This window comes from Coregonus lavaretus, assembly GCF_964263955.1.
Source record: "Coregonus lavaretus genome assembly, chromosome: 6".
In the NCBI taxonomy this organism is placed as follows: Eukaryota; Metazoa; Chordata; class Actinopteri; order Salmoniformes; family Salmonidae; genus Coregonus; species Coregonus lavaretus.
Genome location: NC_139993.1, coordinates 30,090,324 through 30,103,994, shown reverse-complemented (window position 1 = coordinate 30,103,994; position 13,671 = coordinate 30,090,324). Strand labels below are relative to the sequence as shown.

General features: G+C 46.2%; 1 protein-coding gene across 1 annotated transcript in view; it reads left to right on the top strand.

The window, feature by feature from the left end:
- The window catches only part of LOC311131590 (glutamate receptor ionotropic, NMDA 3B-like), a gene marked incomplete at both ends in the record, with an annotated part of 95,612 nt that extends 82,395 nt beyond the window's left edge, over window positions 1–13,217 (top strand). The window contains 4 exons of the mRNA XM_084164658.1: window positions 6,139–6,290; window positions 11,352–11,516; window positions 12,239–12,309; window positions 12,563–13,217. Coding sequence (XP_084020784.1) covers window positions 6,139–6,290; window positions 11,352–11,516; window positions 12,239–12,309; window positions 12,563–13,217 — 1,043 coding nt within the window. The remainder of the gene's footprint in view (window positions 1–6,138; window positions 6,291–11,351; window positions 11,517–12,238; window positions 12,310–12,562) is intronic.
- Window positions 13,218–13,671: the final 454 nt, after the last annotated feature.

The following is a 13,671-nucleotide window of genomic DNA, read 5'->3' as shown; positions in this document are numbered from 1 at the left end:
TCGATACCCCTGAACACAGAGCAACCTTGCGTTGGGTTTAACGGTAAATGTCACTTATCACGATAAATATAGAGTTTCACGATAATTTTAATGAAAGACATAAGACTGCCATGCGATTCGTTATTTTATTAGGGTTGTCACAACATTTTAGTCCCTCGCCCATTTTTCCATTAAAGTTTTGGGCTTGTAGGGAAAGTCTTCATATGACAATTGCATAGGAATAGCCCTCTCAGAGAGTGGCCACTTGTTGGACTATTCAAGGAGAGTTGGGTTGAAGCATTAGGTTGCTATTAGCCAAGCACGCCTCCAACTCAATCATTAAGTTTGCAGACGAAACAACAGTAGTAGGCTTGATTACCAACGATGACGAGACCGCCTACCGGGAGGAGGTGAGGGCTTTGGGAGTGTGGTGCCAGGAAAATAACCTCTCACTCAACGTTAACAAAACAAAGGAGATGATTGTGGACTTCAGGAAACAGCAGAGGGTGCACCCCCCTATCCACATCGACGGGACCGCAGTGGAGAAGGTGGAAAGCTTCAAGTTCCTTGGCATACACATCACCGACAAACTGAAATCGTCCACCCACGCAGACAGTGTGGTGAAGAAGGCGCAACAGAGCCTCTTCAACCTCAGGAGGCTGAAGAAATTAGGCTTGGCACCTAAAACCCTCACAAACTTTTACAGATGCACAATTGAGAGCATCCTGTCAGGCTGTATCACCGCCTGGTACGGCAACTGCACCGCCCGCAACCGCAGGGCTCTCCAGAGGGTTGTGCGGTCTGCCGAACGCATTACCGCCCTCCAAGACACCTACAGCACTCGATGTCACAGGAAGGCCAAAAAGATCATCAAGGACATAAACCACCCGAGCCACTGCCTGTTCACCCCGTTATCATCCAGAAGGCGAGGTCAGTAAATGTGCATCAAAGCTGGGACCGAGAGAATGAAAAACAGCTTCTATCTCAAGGCCATCAGACTGTTAAATAGCCATCACTAGCACATTTGAGGCTGCTGCTGCCTATTGAAATCACTGGCCACTTTAAGAAATGGAACACTAGTCACTTTAATAATGTTTACATATCTTGCACTACTCATCTCATATGTATAAACTGTATAATATTCTGTAATATTCTACTGTATCTTAGTCCATGCCGCTCTGTCATTGCTTGTCCATATATGTATGTATATATTCTTAAATTCCATTCCTTACTAGTTTTGTGTGTATTGGGTATATGTCATGAAATTGTTAGATATTACTTGTTAGATATTATTGCACTGTCGGAGCTAGAAGCACAAGCATTTCGCTACACCCGCTATAACATCTGCTAAATAAACACTTGTATGTGACAAATAACATTTGATTTGATTTGAAATGGATAAAAGAGTGTTGTGGTATAGCAAAAACAGCGGCATCTAGTGGTCAAAACTGGGTACTTTCCCCTACTTTATGGTAAATGATGCAAGCGACTTCAATTACTAATTTCTCTGAACATGGTCCGTGGGTGGCTTTTGACCACAACAAAAACAATTTTTGAGGTGGACCGACCCATGGGATAGCTATGCACATATACAGTGCATTCGGAAAGTATTCAGACCCCTTCCCTTTTTCCACATTTTGTTAAGTTAAAGCCTTATTCTAAAATGGATTAAATAAAAAATTCCCTCATCAATCTACACACAATACCCCATAATGACAAAGCGAAAACAGGTTTTAGAAATGTTTGCAAATTTATAAAAAATTAAAAACAGAAATACCCTATTTACATAAGTATTCAGATCTTTTGCTATGAGACTCGAAATTGAGCTCAGGTGCATCCTGTTTCCATTGATCATCCTTGAGATGTTTCTACAACTTGATTGGAGTCCACCTGTGTTAAATTCTTTTGATTGGACATGATTTGGAAAAGCACACAACTGTCTATATAAGGTCCCAAAGTTGACAGTGCATGTCAGAGCAAACACCAAGCCATGAGGTTGAAGGAATTGTCTGTAGAGCTCCGAGACAGGATTTTGTCGAGGCACAGTTCTGGGGAAGGGTACCAAAATTTTTTTTGAACCACCAAGACTCTTCCTAGAGCTGGCCACCCGGTCAAACTGAGCAATCAGGGGAGAAGGGCCTTGGTCAGGGAGGTGACCAAGAACCCGATGGTCATTCTGACAGAGCTCCAGAGTTCCTCTGTTGAGATGGTAGAACCTTTCAGAAGGACAACCATCTCTGCAGCACTCCACCAATCAGGCCTTTATGGTAGAGTGGCCAGACGGAAGCCACTCCTCAGTAAAAGGCACATGACAGCCCACTTGGAGTTTGCCAAAAGGCATCTAAAGGACTCTCAGACCATAAGAAACAAGATTCTCTGGTCTAATGAAAACCAAGATTGAACTCTTTGGCCTGAATGTCAAGCGTCACGTCTGCAGGAAACCTGGCACCATCCCTACGGTGAAGCAAGGTTGTGGCAGCATCATGCTGTGGGGATGTTTTTCAGCGGCAGGGACTGGGAGACTAGTCAGCATTGAGGGAAAGATGAACAGAGCAAAGTACAGAGAGATCCTTGATGAAAACTTGCTCCAGAGCGCTCAGGACCTCAGACTGGGGCGAAGGTTCACCTTCCAACAGGACAATGACCCTAAGCACACAGCCAAGACGACGCAGGAGTGGCTTCGGGACAAGTCTCTGAATGTCCTTGAGTGGCCCAGCCAAAGCCCGGACTTGAACCCGATCAAACATCTCTGGAGAGACCTGAAAATAGCTGTGCAGCAATGCTCCCCATCCAACCTGACAGAGCTTGAGAGGATCTGCACAGAAGAATGGAAGAAACTCCCCAAATACAGGTGTGCCAAGCTTGTAGCGTCATACCCAAGAAGACTTGAGGCTGTAATCTCTGCCAAAGGTGCTTCAACAAAGTACTGAGTAAAGGATCTGAATACTTATTTAAATTTATGTAAATTTTTGAATAAGGCTGTAACATTACAAAATGTGGAAAAAGTCAAGGGGTCTGAATACTTTCCGAATGTACTGTACCTGTTTTTGGCATGAAAGTGTGTGGGTGTGTGTGTGAAAGAGAGATGCCCCCTCGTCTCATTTGCATATTTTAGACTCATTAATTTTGTCTGCCAGATATCTTTCATGAGACTAAGTCACCCACTCTGGAAGGGTGATAGGGGAAGCAATGAGTTTGCAATCAAATAGCATTTGACTCAAGCTGTTTCACTGCTTTCCTGAAAAGAACCCCCCCCCCCCCACTAAAAAATGGTAGTGCTTCCTTTACATCACAATATTTCATGAAACAGCCTTGTGAGTACTTGATTACTTGATCAACTGGTTTCTCTTGCGAGGTGATTTTTCCAGGTGAGTAATTTCACAAGATAAGAGGTATTTTTTTCGGAGTTGGGGGAGTGGAGACGACAACACTATGTGTGGAACCAGATTGACACCTTCTCTTTTCATGTACAGTAACTCCTGGAATATTATCCTGCTCTTTTTCCCTGGGTTTTGAGGTGAGGAATATTCCTCCATTTTGGGCCCTGACCTCTAGACAGTCATCCACAATAAAACAGTAATTGGGGTTTTGCTCAATTAGACCTCCCCTAGCTCATCTCTCCCCTCCGCTAATTGTATTTTCTACCTTCCCTGGCTCTTCCATTGCTCTTTATCTACGTGGTTCTTCACAGTACTCATCCCTCCATCCAGTAGCATATCACGCATGCACCCACGCTCACACACACACACATACTCTTGGATTGGCAGCTAATCCTATGTTTACTCATTTCCAGGCACTAAAACAATGTATCCACACAAATACAGCCATGAACTATCGCTTTAAACAGAGTTCACTCAAAATTATTTCTGAATCTCTGTCCCTGCCTCTTCAGGGTTTTATTTGTCTCGGGTTTTTAGAATGAGTCATAGTGGGCTACAGACAGTGTAACTGGAAGGTGCCAGGACTCTTTGGTGATTAAAGCCACCCAGTATTTAATGACTGTGAATCAAGCCCAAGCTTTATTAAGCACAACATCCTCATCAACACTGGGCTACAGGGACGTCTGTGCCAGTATGTGCCAGCGCAGAGGGCCAACTCTGTTGGCTTTATGGGAAACAAAGGGAAGTTTATTGGATCTCAGATGCATTAATTAAGAATATTAGACTGAAGCACACGCTTTACACAATGTAGTAGTTCAGCTGTTTTTACCTGTTGGAGCTGTCAGGCAAACAGGCAGACAGGCAGACAGGCAGACAGACAGACAGACAGAGACAGGCAGGCAGGCAGACAGACAGGCTGTGAGAGAGAGAGACACGCATGCACACATACACACATGCACACAACCTCATTTAAAAACGGCTTTGACAGTGTGTGTGAGCTTGACTGTGTGTGTGCGTGTTTGTGTGTGTGTGTGTGTGTGTGTGTGTGTGTGCATGCTCAGGCAGTCTCGCTCTGATGAAACGTGTTGATGTCAGAGCTTGTCTGGCGTCTGTCATCTTGACTGGCCCAAGGGAGGGAGGGGTGGGGGGAGTGAAGGAGAGAGAGGGGGGGATGGAAGGGGAGATGACTGACAGACATTAGCCATGAGGGATGGGGCGTTGGTAGAGGTAAAGTAGAGGTAGAGGTAAAGCCCCTCCATTGATTAAATAACATTTCTGCCAGTCCTCTTTTGGGATGGAAGGAAGGGAGGAGGGAGAGAAGAAGGGAGGAGGGAGGGAGAGAAGGGAGGACGGAGAGAAGAAGGGAGGAGGGAGAGAAGAAGGGAGGAGGGAGAGAAGAAGGGAGGAGGGAGAGAAGAAGGGAGGAGGGAGGGAGAGAAGGGAGGACGGAGAGAAGAAGGGATGAGGGTTGTTGTGTCTCAATGATTCTTAGGCGCTCACCCTCTGTTATCCCCAGCCCACCACAACTCATTATTAATTCTGCTGTCAAAGCCAACACACACACACACACTCCTTGTCATTAGATTTCTGTTTTAAAGCTGATTTCCTGCAGTTCTACACATATTGCCATGGGGCAGAGAGGAACATTTGCAGTTTATAGCTAATATAATCCTATTCTACACATTTGCCAATGAGGCTGAGAGAATTTGGAATTTTTAAAGATTATTTCCTGCTATTCTACACATTTTGCCATGGGGCATAGAGGAACATTTGCAGTTTATAGCTAATATCATCCTATTCTACACATTTTGCCATGAGGCTGAGAGAAAATGTTGCAGTTTTACAGCTAATTTCTTGTAATTCTATTTTTTTTTTTTCATGGCTTAAGACGTGTTCATAGGCTATCTGGGGAGGGGGGTGGGTGGAATGCCAGTGGTATTGATCCACTTCATCTCCTTGGGCAGAGAGGAGGAGAGGATCCAGACTCGGTCTGCCAGTTAACTCACTCTGCATGAAGCTTGGAATGATACGAATATAGGCCACTGCTCAGTTATCCACCAAACAATTTAAAGAACTCTTTAAAGCAGTTCGGGCATTTTATGTGGAATGGAGAAAAAAGAAATACTGCCAAAATAAAGTCTGTTTATTTTGCAGATATGAGACGTCAGTGTCACTGTTTCTATCCAGATTGCAAAGCCATGTGACTTGTGGTATAGAAGGGGACGCACTACAACATTAACATCTTTACATGCTTACATTGTAAACATGTTGTTTACCTCCTAAACCACCCTCTTGTATTGTTTTTCATTTGTTCGCATCTAATGATATCCTGCCATTGCCTACTGTGCCTACTTTTATGTATGGTATGGTGTGTAACAAATGGTTGACTGCTGCCTTCACAGGACAGTTCTCCTTTGTAAAAGAGACTTTTCATCTCAATGGGATCACCTGTAAAAAATATAATTAAACCATAGAAATAATCTAATAATCGAATCTATACTCTTAGAAAAGAAGGTGCTACCTAGAACCATAAAGGAGAACCCTCTGAAAAATAACTTTTTTCACATACAAAGTTCTACGTGGAACCTTTTCACCACTAACAGGTTCTAAGTAGACCCTTTTTCTCTGCCAAAGTGTTCTACCTGGAACCAAAAATGGTTCTGCTATGGGGACAAACGAAGAACCCTTTTTGCTAAGCTTGTAGTAGTTATTTTAATTCCATGAATTTCTATAAACTACTACACCCATTGTCCTATACTTTTTTCCTCTATCCCCCCAGGCTATGGAATAGGCCTACCGCAGAACTCCCCTCTGACCAACAATGTGTCAGAGTTCATCAGTCGCTACAAGTCAGACGGCTACATGGACATGCTGCACGACAAGTGGTACAAGGTGGTGCCCTGTGGGAAGAGGGTTTTTGCCGTCACCGAGGTGAGTGTCTGTCTGTCTGTGGCCTGGGCCCAGATCTGTTTGTGCAGACAGCACCGGCAGATCAGGGACCAGGCTAGTGTGGGTGTGGCGGAGTGGCGCCCCCTGTAGGCACACCACATAGGTTGCAGACAGTTGATGGACATTGGGTTTGGCCATTCTGATACATCTGGACATGTCAAACTGGATGTTTGGCTCTGTTCTAAGATCCACACTAGCATACCACTTGAATGAAGCAATGTATTGGGCATGCATTCTAAGAGCTATGCAAGTCTGGGTTGCAGACATTCCTCAGACGGTCTGGAATCCATCAGTGTCAGATGTTTAGGGAAAATATTGATTGCTAGATTCGACCTCTGTGTGTGTCTATGATATCCTCTCAGGATTGTGTGTCATCCTAAATGTATCCTTTAACCTCATGCTCTTAGCTAGTATAGTACACCAACTCACACCTTGTGGTTAGAGTGTCCGCCCTGAGATTGGAAGGTTGGGAGTTTGATTCCCAGCCGAGTCATACCAAAGACTGTAGAAATGGGACCCAATGCGTCTCTGCTTGGCACTTAGCATTAAGTAGATATATGGGGGTAAGGCCCTGCGATAGACTAGTGTCCTGTTCAGGGGGTGTACTTGTACATCAAGCTGCCTCACGCTACAGAAACAGGAGATAGGCTCTTGCTCCTATGAGCTGTTACTGCTTGCACAAGGCTACTTAGCCGTTCCGGATTGCTCAGCAAGGCTGCTTACTTACTTAGCTGGTATAACTGCCCTGGCCCAATGGCTTTCTTAGTATAGACATGTGTTTATATACATTATTGGCTGTTACTGACTCATTAACTGGTTGTTTGAATCATATTAAGCTAGTGTTATTATTGTTGCTGCCCTGTTACTGGGGCAACCATCTGGTCCCATCAGCATGACGATGGGGGCTGTTTACCTATTGCTTCCCGTTCCCCAGACAGACAGACAGCAACTGAGGACTCTGGGATTGCTTTTCTAATACCAACACCACATCAGCTAGCACTGATTTGTGGTCTTCACAGACCCATTGAAGAGAGAGTGTGTGGAGAGAGAGGCAGTGTGTGTGTGACTGTAAGGTTATGTATGACTGTGAGGTTGTGTGTATTTGCGTGCGTACCTGCATGCGCGTGCCTGCCGGTGTGCGAGTTCAGGATGGGGAAAACGGTGCTAGAGCGAGACGAGCAGTGATCCTAGCCATCTGTGCAGAAACATCAAAGTAATTCCCAGTCTTGTCATTACCTAATTATCAAATTATCATCCGAACTTTGGGGAGTGACTGAGGGATGGATGGTAGAACACGGATGTTTCCCACATCGCAACATCTCCCGTTCGTCTCGACTGAGCTGCACACGACACGACTGACAATAACGTTTATTCTGTTAGCACGGCTAAGGAAAGATTTTTGGTTGTTCCCCTTTTCTTATTGATTTGCCCCTGGTGACACTCCTTTGAACTGTGATGTCATACGTTTTGATGTATTTTTTTTGTCGTCGTGTACCTGGCCATGTCGACCCCTCAAAAGATGCTCAAATGTATATTTGGGAATGTAAAAATATACGCTTTTGACAGAATCACATGGCAGACTGTCATTTTCAAGCTGCCTTGGATCAATGTAAGAAACTCAGTAGAAAAACCACCCTACAAACCACACATCTAGGCTATATCTTTCAGTTTCCTCTATATCCTTCGCAGTTTCATCTTTCACAGTTTAATTTAGGTCTTTCCCAGTTTCATCTTTCCCAGTTTAATTTATATCTTTCACAGTTTCTTCTTTCATAGTTTCATCTTTCACAGTTTCATCTATATCTTTCACAGTTTCATCTTTCACAGTTTTATTTATATATTTTACAGTTTAATGCGTTTCACAGTTTCACTATTTTACTATACGGTAATTTGAAGGAGGTAGAGCATTACCATGGCCTGCATTATTCCTAATTTCCATTCCAAATCCTTCTGCTCACACGGATTCGGAGGGGGAAGGCTGAGGGACAGGGGAGTGGGGAGGGGAACAGGGGGGAGATGAGCTACGGCTGCCCAGAAACAATATGGCGGAGGACGGGTCCACTCTTAAACACAGTCGACAGGCTAACACCATCCATACTCGGGCCCTAAGTGCTAATAGGATGAGTCATTCCCCCTGCATACCAAACACTACTGGATCAGGGAGAGGGAGAGGGAGGGAGAAGGAAGGAGAGAGAAGGATGGAGGGAGAAGGTAGAGTGGAGAGGGGGAGGGAGAGAGAAGGATGGGGGAGAGAGGGGCAGGAGAGACCGATGGATGGGGGAGAGGGAGTGAATGAAGTGGGTAAGAAGAAGAGGGAGAGATCTATAATGGTGAGGTGGAGGGAGAGAGAAAGAAAGAAAGGGAGCAGAGTGGTAGAGAGAGAGAATGAGAAAGAGGGAGCAGAGTGGCACGAGGCTGAGGCTGGCAGCTCCCTTTCTTGGCCGAGTCCCAGAATGAAATGGGAGGAGGGACGGAGTGAAGGATGGCGGGAGAGATGGAAGGAGGGATGGAAGGAGGGATGAGGTGGGCCTTGACTGCACCCCTGGGGTTCACTGTGTCAGCACTTCGGAAACAAGCCTGCCATCGTCTACCTCTCCCTTTGTCAATCTCTTCCTCCCTCCCTCTCTCCCTCCTTCTCTCCCTCTCTCACACCTACGTCCAAACCTCTACAGATACGATCAGAGTGAGAGGCAGGAGGTCGGCATTCGGTTTAGAACATGTCCTCTGAAAGGTTTTCTCTCAGTTTCGGGAAAGTGTCAAACAGTGTTGGACAATGCAGCTACATAAACACTGAGCATACAAAACATTAAGAACACCTGCTCTTTCCATGATAGACTGACCAGGTAAATCGAGGTGAAAGCTATGATCATGTATCAAGAATGGTCCACCACCCAAAGGACATCCAGCCAACTTGACACAACTGTGGGAAGCATTGGAGTCAACATGGGCCAACATCCATGTGGAACGCTTTCGACACCTTGTAGAGTCTATGCCCCAAAGAATTGAGACTGTTCTGAGGGCAAAAGTGGGAGGTGCAACTCAATATTAGGAAGGTATTCCTAATGTTTGGTATACTCAGCGTATACTGTATATATACAGCACATCCCCAACAACTCATGTTGTTAGACCTTAACAGGCTAGATGTACTGTAATATAAAACTATGGAGGTGTACTGTACCATAAAACGACTGTATTGTATTGCTGTATGGGCTGGCAGGCAGGCCCACCATAAGGCGTATACTCAGACAGGATGCTCACTGCGTGTCTCAAGCACACACTGTCTCAAGTACACATTGTCCTAACTAAAAGGCGCTGCATGGTCAATCCGAGGTCTGCATTGGCCGTGCAGCATTTACAGTGATAGGGCCTCTGCAGGGCATTCATATTTTTTTTTGCTTCGTGGAGCAGCGCAGAGCTGTTGAGTAGAGCTGTTGTGAAGGAAGTTGTCAAGGAAGTGAGTTTGTGTTTATACAGGATCTCCTGCCCCCACCTAGCGTCAACCAATCATGTCAATGCGGAGCTATACGGAGCCCTCCGCATTGTTAAAACATTTGGGAGGCGCACGGCGATGCGGTACGGAGCTCGATTTGGCCTCTGCATGCCTCCGGAGGCTCCGCAATTGCGTCACACCCTCCATACAGCGCCTCCGACCACATTTTCAGATCAAGCATAAATTGGCTATTAGGCTAAATGCCCTCTAAGCACTGCTGCAATTCAAAAAGGGCTTCTGCAGCAGCCCACAGGGTAGAAACTAATCATACAGGGTAAAATAGAGTAGAGTAGAATAGAAGTGTAGGCTTATAGAAATACAATGAGAACACAAAGTAGAATAAACTAGAACCAAATAGAATATCAGGAAACAGATCAATAAGAATATTCCCGAAGGCAGCCCATGGCATGGAGGTTGGAAACCTTCATGGGACAGAGATCAGGCATGTGTTGCTCAGTGGGCTCACTGCTCAGGTCTCTAATGGGAACACAGCATCATTTATTTCAGTTAGTGAAAGCTGGGATCCTCCTCTTTTTAATAGACCCCATCAAAACTCTGTTTTCACACGCGATTGCATAGCCTATAGAAATGTTACACAATGACTGGGCTTATAGGAACACTTAGTTCATTCCACGCATCAAAAAGCTGTTTGAGGACCTGGCTCTCGCTGCGCGACAGGGGATATTCAAATTCAATCATGAAGTGTTAGATTTGATTTTCGATTTGATTTGCATTGATGTCAGAGTGATTAGAGGGACAATAGAGCGCTGATTAACAGGCCATTAGCAACTTGAGGGCCGTTAGCAAGTTTGGTAGGCTACTAACGACCATCAATGCCATTCATTTGCGGAGCGCAGTTCTGGAGTGGCCTACCAACTGGGCACAGACGTCAATTCAACATCTATTCCACGTTGGTTCAACGTAATTTTATTGAAATTATGTTGAAACAACGTTGATTCAACTAGTGTGTGCCCAGTGGGTAGGTACCGTGACTTAATGGCTCGATCATCGTAATAGCCCTAGCCGCCATGCTTTCTACATTCTATTTAGTTCTCCTACGCAGGACCCCTCCAGGCCACTCTAGGGGCCGACAGATGCCTCTTGATGTCAAAATAACTGTATGTCTATGGACAATCTCTGTCTGAATCAAGATGAATAGAAACTGCCTCCTAGAGGCGAAAACAGGGAGTGTCAGTGCAGAATAATATATATGCCATTTCGCTTTTATCCAAAGCGACTTAGTCATATGTGCATACATTTTATGAATGGGTGGCCCCTGGAATCGAACCCACAACCCTGGCATTGCAAGCGCCATGCTCTACCAACTGAGCCATACAGGACCGAAAAATATTTGAGACCTGAAATGATGCTCATTATCCATTAGATTGAGATCTAATGACAAGGTTCTCAGGGACCGATCAGCATCATTCCAAGGACTGGCTCCAGTCCATGGACCGGAGGTTGACAAACAATTGACTATATTGTTAACCCCTGTGTTACGTGTATTAATCCTGTCCAAGTAACCGAACTGTCCCCTTCCCCCACATCCACAGACTCTCCAGATGGGCATCCGTCACTTTTCAGGGCTGTTTGTGCTGCTGTGTGTGGGAGTGGCCACATCGCTGCTCACCCTGGCTGGGGAGCACGCCTTCTACCACATGGTCCTGCCCCGCATCCGACGACGACAAAAGTACAAGTACTGGCTCCACACCAGCCAGGTGAGATGGAGGGAGGGAGTGTGTGAGTGAACCAAAGGAGAGTGTGTGTGTGTGTGTGTGTGTGCATGTACGTGTGTTTGCAAGAGAAAAAAACAGAGAAAGTGTGTGTTTAAATGACAGCATGTCTGTATCAATACAATATCATTTCACAGTAAGCCAGTGTCTTAAGAACCCTCCTCCTGTTTCTGCCTCAGGCTTCAGACTTTTTCATAGTTTCTTTCATTGGCCTTTTTAAAGTGCTCTTTTTTTGCTCTCCCTGGCATATGTTTTACGAACTCTATATCTAAAAGCACTTACACGTCACATATCCGCCGTGAATTCAATATTAACAAGCCGTTATTGCTTGTTAAAGGTTGTTTATGGTGTAGGTTTCTCATGCTCTTGGATAAAGACTGTCATTGGGACTGTATATCACCTTGGCTGTCATTTGAAAACATAAAGGCAACACCGCCACCTGCTGTTGACTTAGAGAGCCACTATTTGGGAAACCCAGTCCAAGTTGAGTACTGACAATTCAAATCTGCCTGGCTTAAGTACCCGGAGGTCTCCTAAGCTCCTTCCCCAATGGAGGATTATTAACGAGAGGGGGGAAGTAATTACAATTTCTAAGATGGTGTCGATTCTGCACGTTTTGAATAAAACAGTGTGGAGCTTTTCTCCCTCCCTCCCCCCACCCATATCCCTTGCCTGTCAGTGTAACTATAGCCCCATTTATTCTGCAGAAAATCCACCGAGCCCTGAACCAGACCTATGAGGACGTGAAGAAGAAGCAGGGCACCAACACAGAGAAAAGGTGACAAAATGGCTGCCATTATGGAGACCTTTTTTTTTTTTTTTTACGTTCCTTGTCCTTTCCTCCATGATCAGTGATATGACAAGTAGAATCAATATGGCCCTTTTACCCATCAGTGGTAATGAGGGAAGGAGAGGAGGCAGTTGTATTACTGAGATACAGATTTAAAGCAAGCTAACACACTGGTAGGGGTTGATTTCGCACCAGACCAGTGTCTTTCTTTTTTTACTGACACAAGCCTTTTATCTCCCAGTAGCTGCAGCATCCAGAAGAACCAGCAGCCCCAGCCTCCCCCTGACCCCCCTCTCTCCGGGACATCGGCCAAGTGGAACAAAGAGAACAGCAGGGACGCCGCCGCTGCAGCCGCTAAGGACAACAAGCGCGTCCACTTCAACCTGGAGACCCTCAACAGCCGCCGCCTTCTAGCCCGGACCGTGGCCAAGCCTGAAGGGGGGAGAGGGGGGGAAGCTACCCCCGGGGCTAACCAGGCAACACGTGTCTGCGCGAATGGAGGCTTCGGGACTTCCTTTGCCAGCCTGGTGCTCTCCCTCCCCTCCTCCTCTTCTTCATCCATCCCTTCTTCATCTTCCTCCTCGGGCGTTCCTCCAAGGCCAGGGGAGCTACAAGAGCTACAGGAGAAGATCGACCTGATCCGGGATCAGCTAAGGATGGCTCTGGCCAGGAGGGCTGAGCTGCAGACTTCTCTGGCCAAGGAGAAGGCCGCCTGCTCTGCACATATAGTGTCAGGAACGCCCCCCGTGGTTTTAGCTGCTGCATCCCTCCCCACCTCCACCAAAACCACCTCGTCCCTCCCCTCCACCCGATGTGCCACCACGACAGACCCTGTCCTCAAGGCCCTTCCCACAGTCTGCACAGCCCCTGCCAGACACACCAACGAGAAGAGGTGATGTCCCCTAGTGTTTGGACACAGACCAACCAATGTTGTAGTAAGGGGTTAAAAGGGGAGGGGTTTGTTGAAAGCAGCTGGATTCCCTTGGTTTGGATGTATCCTCTTCCTTTGAGCCCGATGCCGTAGCATGGGAGCTCTTTCCCTGGACACCAACCTTTCAACATTTTGCTACTGGGTGATAGATGAAAGAGCTTCCAGGGCACTGAGAATTCCTTGTGCTCTCCGGTGCCCAACTGCCTCATATGGCTGGTAAAATGTGTGTGCAACCTCAGGCCTACTTGAATACAGTATATCGTACCAGCATGCCCCCATAACCGAGCCCCACTGGCGCTGCATCTGTTCTGTGAACTGAGCCATTGACTTTCTAGCGCTCTCTCCTCTCCTCTGCCACAGGACCCAAAATGGCTGCCACCCACCCGCAACCTTTTTCCAGCCTCTGTTGATTTTAGTGG